Source organism: Adiantum capillus-veneris, chromosome 20 (genome assembly GCF_014529385.1).
Source record: "Adiantum capillus-veneris isolate H3 chromosome 20, ASM1452938v2, whole genome shotgun sequence".
Taxonomy (NCBI): domain Eukaryota; kingdom Viridiplantae; phylum Streptophyta; class Polypodiopsida; order Polypodiales; family Pteridaceae; genus Adiantum; species Adiantum capillus-veneris.
Genome location: NC_140950.1, coordinates 149,810,534 through 149,816,597, shown reverse-complemented (window position 1 = coordinate 149,816,597; position 6,064 = coordinate 149,810,534). Strand labels below are relative to the sequence as shown.

Below are 6,064 nucleotides of genomic sequence, written 5' to 3'. Positions count from 1 at the left end.
TTGGGGAAACCTTTGGTACTGTTAGATCCATCTACAATGCATCAGTCGTCGTCGTCACCAGATGTTGTGTTATCTGAACTTGGATCTCTAACCCATCATGGCTTGTAAAGATGCCAATCTGGGAGCTTGCATCATAAGTGGCTATGAAATCAGTGCAAGCTTGAATATCCACTCCAAGTTGAAGAAAATCCAGCAATCTTCCCAAGCCCACGATGACTAGGGTGCTTTGGTACTTCTCTTTCTTTAGGATGTTGTAAGTGGGTGTGGTATAGACACAGATGGAGACCATCTCTTCTAAGGTTGCAGTAACTTTTCCTGAGAGGAATTTACCACCCATGGCCTCCATGTATTCAAGGGGTAGGACAAGGGTCCTTGATAAAGTACGTGTTCCAGCCATTTTTCTACAAAAGAGATTTGTAAGATTTTGTGCATGATTGGTGCATGAAATGTAATTGCATAAAATCCTCCAAAGTGAAGTATGCAGTGAAGTGATAAACCACAGTAAGAAATAAAAGAAAATAACAAATTATATACACAAGATATTATCCCAAAGATTATTAATAGGAGATTCATGCCTTTTTTGGTTTTCATGAGTCTTTCCCTTGTGCATGTCTGGAATTCAGATTTTCACGCATCAAGGACTGATCACGCCCCTAGTAGGATTTTCGTAACCAGTTTATTTTTATTTTGTTTTTGTTTCTTTTTCTTTCTCTATTCTTCTTCCCTTTTCATCTTTGTAGCGATGCACGAATGTCCGCCAAAGTTCGTTGGAAGGTGCTTGGAGCATTGATAGCTCCAAATGGGTCGCGTTTATGGTAGTGAGCCTTAAAGACCAACACCTTGACCTTGTTCCTAATTTCGTTGCGTAGTTGAGGCCAGAATTGCTTAAAGAACATATTCTCATAATCTGCTCGCTCTTTTGCATAAGGTATCTAGTGTTGGAAGTCTTTGAGAAGATCTTCTTTGGATTCTACCTCTGTAAGAAATACTGAAATTTGTTGGTTGAAGTTGCGAATCACAGATACTCCTTGAATGCTTGTTGGGGGAGGTTGGGGTCTTGAGAACCTGTGAACCCACCACTGGGGTGGCTGAATATGGCGTTTGAGTATCTTTGCTACTTGTGATAATTGCATTATCCTTGGTGGGGTGGTAGGAGATGGGGTTCTCTCTTCAAAATCTGACTCCTTCTCCCTAGATCTACAGGTATGTACCCACACACACCCACTTGCTACACACACACACATTGTCACACCTCTTATGCTTCTAATACACTTGTTTGTTGTGATTTTGCAGGTGTATGTGTATGTGATCCCAATACGAGAGCTCCATCCATCGACAAATTTTCATCCTTCTCCCCTCAAATCAAGGAGGTAAGTGGCCGATCTCATGGTTTCTTCTTTCAATTTTACACATACACACACACACACACACACACACACATATACACACACACACACACACACTCAATGCATGCATACACACAAAAATACACACGTGAGTGGCTTCTTTTTGTAAATTACACACATACACACACACATGTATATGCATACGTATACACACATACACATGTACATACACACACATACACACATATATACACGCACACATACACATACACACGCACACGTATACGCATATGCATACACATATACGTACACATATGCATATGCACACGTATACGTATACGCATATACATACGCACATGTACACAGATACGTATACACACACATATATGCATACACACACATATGCATACACACGCACATGCATACGCATACACACATATATGCATGCACACATACACATACACACGCACACGTATACGCATATGCATATGCGTACACAAATGCATACGCATATGCATATGCACATGCATACGCATACGCATATACGCATATGTACACGCATACGTATACACACACGTATATACATATACACACATATGCATACACACGTACATGCATACACATATATATGCATACATACGCACACACATACACATACACATACACATACACAAATACACATACGCATACACACACACACACATACACACACACACACGTATACACACATACACATACACACGCATACACATACACATACACATACACATACACACACATATGTACACGTATACACACACGCACACACACACGTTGTGGACTGGAAAGAAAACACACACAACGCCTCTACAATCACCCAACACACACTCTTGGAATAACACACACGTAAAAGGGGCACCAGGATCAGGCCCAATGTGGCCTGATTCCACACACACGACACCAATTTACCACAAAGGAAAGATCTAGAGCCCCCAAATACTCAAATAATCACCCTCAAGGAAACACCCAATTTCACACACACACACACACGCACACACACATAAAATCAGCACATAGGGGAGAGGAAACCCTTATCTTGCTCAGCAAATTGATGCAATAGGACTCTAATAGAAGGGAAGGCTCAGAAACATAGAGCTCTTAATACCAAAAGAGGGCTAATTCACAGACAGAGCCTTCACACACACACACATGAAGAGCTCTGTTAACTGCAGAAAATGGGTACCTTTTTTGACTAAATGGACAGGACCATTGCGTCCGAAACGGCCAAAAACCCCCAAATACAACTTTACTTTTCCATAATCTGACTCTAAATGAGAAAGATATGGCAAAAACAAGATCCTCTCACAAGCTCTCAAGGTAGCGTCTTCTCCCTTGCTGATTTTTTCCTCTTACACACAATTTTCTGGTTCTCCCTTTACTTTTAGCATGTTTCACACTTAGTCCTTCATTGTGGCCACCCTTGGGCACCCTTTTTGTCCATAGTTGACCTCCTAGGGTCCAAACCGCTCAAAACAGTGACTATCGCGTCCTGCATGCCTCCACGTACACTGGATTTCCACCGTGTCATTGCCAAGACTCCAAATTTTTCCGTATTTTCCATGCATGATCACATGAAACGGACCCCACCTTGTCGCCAATGATGACCTCTCTGCATAATTCATCAAATGGACACTGTAGATGACTTCACAAACCCTGTCAGTGAAAGCACGCCTAGTGGGGCCCACTGTCATCCGGATGTCATTGCTTGCCACATATCTTCCTCTACACACTACCATGCATGAAGCTTCGTTGTGACGCTACCCATGAACGAAAAGCCACTTTATTTGCAAACCAGTGCATAGAAATAAAAAAAAATACCACTCGCATAGTCTGAACCCATGCGGGTCCCACAGCCTCCTCGAGAAGTTTTTCACACCACCAACTCCTCATTATTGCATAAAACCACACTGCTAATCATAATAATAAAAATCGATGAACTATATACACTGTCGTGCTTGTACACGTGTGGGCCCCACGTAGCTACTTGGCTCTGGAGAATGGGCAATTCTTTATTCGATGCACCATGCATGGGTATGTACATATGCGTGAAAACCTTAGCAAAGAAATGCCTAGCATAGTTTGCCCACCCCCTAGCGTGCTAGATCATTCATGATGAGCAGCAGCAAACATGATTGTGAGACTCTCCGCATCAAATATTGCAACATTTTTCAAAGACACAGGCTCCATTCCTCCAATCTCTTCATCCCTCTCCACTACCATCAGTCGTGCATGATATAGCTTAAGTCGCAACCCATTCACCCTTGATGCATGTGGTGTCCCATCAAGGTCTTCTAACTGATATGTGCCATTTGCAAAGCAATCCACCACTCTAAACGGACCTTCCCTCTTCACTTGGAACTTGTTTTGAAAGGTTTTATCTAACTTGTTGTTATAACGTAGCACTAAATCACCTTGCTCAATACCCTTGCTTTTTATTTTCTGATTTATCTTGGCTAATTCCTTGTCTTGCATTTTCTCGTAATACTCCAAGGCAACTATCCTGTCCAACTGCACTTCTTGCAAATGTAAAAGTCTCTCTTGGAATGCATCACTGGAATGCCCCAGTAACTTTTCTAACATCTTTACTGCCGGAAACTCTACTTCCACAGGCAACAAAGCTTCCTTGCCATAAACCAAATGGAAAGGTGTAAACCCTGTGCTCGTCTTCACTGATGTGCGATAGGCCCATAAAGCACTAGGTAATTCCAAATCCCAATTTTTGCCTTGATGCTCTGTCACCTTTGCCAAAATCCGTACAAGTTCACCATTGAACCTTTCATTATAACCATTGCACTGTGGGTAATATGGGGTAGTGTAGTTATGCTTGATCTCCATTTTGTCACATAAGTAATCCAGCAAGTCAACCCTAAAACCAGGTCCCTGATCAGAAAGAAGCTCCAGAGGCACCCCAAATTTGCAGCAAATGTCTTCATAAATAAATTTTGCAACATCTTTTGCAGTGATTTGCCTAACTGCTTTAGCTTCTGCCCACCTAGAAAGATAATCCACTGCTGTCAAAATATAACACTTCCCTCTGCTTGTAGTGGGTAGTGGTCCCACTGCATCAATCCCCCACTTCTCAAAAATATCAAAGGCCAAAATTGTCTTGCGTAACTCTAGCTTCAAAACACGTTTCCCATATGCTTGGCACCTCTTACAGGAGCTACACCAATGATGCACATCTTTCTGTATGCTCGGCCATACGTAACCTTCTTGTAAAATTTTGTGCAATGTAATCTTTAACGCAAAGTGACCACCACATGCTACTTCATGATTCTCCTCGAGCACCTTGTAATAGCTCTTCCTTCCATGGCACATGCCTCAACACTAAATTAGTCCCTTTCATGTACAAGGTGTCACCAATCAGCTAGTATTTATAGGCCCTGCGTACAAAACCATACCTCTTTGTTTTCTCAACTATCCGTGGAATGACTCCTATTAACAAAAACTCCTCCTCTTGTGCCAAAATTCTCTGCCACAATAAAGGGGAAGATCAGCCTTAAGTACAAATACTTCACCAATCATGTCCTGGGCTGCTTCATGTGCTTCCTTATTGAGAGCACACTCAATGTGTTGAATGCTCCATGCCTCCATCCTCTTAAGCATACTCTTAATTCTGCCACGCATCTCTCTCAATGAGGAATTCTTGGTCTTCCACACTCCCAAAACGTGCTTCGCCACCAAGAGAGCATCTCCTCTTATACATAACCTTCTCACACCATGCCTTAAGCATATATGTAACCCTGCCTCCAATGTAGCATATTCAGCCTCATTGTTGCTATGAGCATCCAATTTGAACCCTTTCTTGCACACAAGTTTACCCTCTGGGTCATAGAGTGCCATACACCCTGAAGCTGCATTATGGCTTTTTCTGTACGAGCCATCAAAGTACAAGGCATGTGCATTGTTGAGTTTCTTCACATCCTTGAACACCTTCTTTATTGCCTCTTCCTTGACCAAAAGAGGGCTTTCCTTATATGTCAAGATATCTGCTAATGTTGCTCTAGTGCTTTCTTCAACTAGAAATGAAAACTCAAACTCCTGCAGCTCAATCACCCACTTCTTCTGGACATGTTTACACCATTAATGAGCTGAGGTAGAAAAGCATAACTTGTTAAGAAAACAAATGGTCGTGGCAAGAGGTAATGGCAGAATCGTCAACAAGCAAATACCACACTGACCATAACTAACTCCACTTCAGATAGCTTTCTTTCTGACACTAACTTGACCCTACTTGCACAGTATACGGGCCTCATGTATTGACTCCCCTCTCCTTTTTGTAGAAGCATAGCACCAATGGCATCCTCTCCAACTGATGGATTCACATAAAAACTTTGCTCCCAATCTAGAGCTTGCATGGCGGGCAACCCTCCTAAAATCTCCTTCACATTTTGAAATATTGTTTCACATTCTTCGTTCCACACTAAAGGGTCATGTTTAGCCACTTGCTGTAAGGGGTATAAAACCTGTGAAACAAGCAGAATAAATCGGGCCATGTAATTTACTTTATGCACAAATGTGGCCACCTATTTGGAATCCTTCGGTGAAGGGAGAAGAACCATCGCTTTCACCTTGTCGGGATCTGCCTCAATGCCATTTTCTGACAACATGTGACCCAACAGCTTCACCCTTGGCTGTGCAAAAGAGCATTTTTTAGGATTGAGCTGACCACCACATTC

General features: G+C 42.2%; 1 protein-coding gene across 1 annotated transcript; it reads left to right on the top strand.

The window, feature by feature from the left end:
- Window positions 1–335: 335 nt before the first annotated feature.
- Window positions 336–2,650, top strand: LOC147433389 (uncharacterized). Its single transcript, XM_086492073.1, has 6 exons — window positions 336–357; window positions 1,294–1,389; window positions 1,500–1,674; window positions 1,911–1,932; window positions 1,991–2,064; window positions 2,590–2,650. Exons 1-6 carry the CDS (start codon window positions 336–338, stop codon window positions 2,648–2,650), a joined length of 450 nt encoding a protein of 149 aa, XP_086348199.1.
- The last annotated feature ends 3,414 nt before the right edge of the window (window positions 2,651–6,064 follow it).

Excerpts from the sequence above, each read along its gene's own strand:
- LOC147433389 (XM_086492073.1), top strand. The coding sequence starts at position 336 with ATGGCCTCCATGTATTCAAGGG. Across the intron at positions 1,933-1,990 it reads ATACACACACGTATATACAT|ACACATACACATACACATAC; the intron begins ATACACACATAT and ends ATACATACGCAC. Across the intron at positions 2,065-2,589 it reads ACACATACACACACACACAC|GACCATTGCGTCCGAAACGG; the intron begins GTATACACACAT and ends CTAAATGGACAG.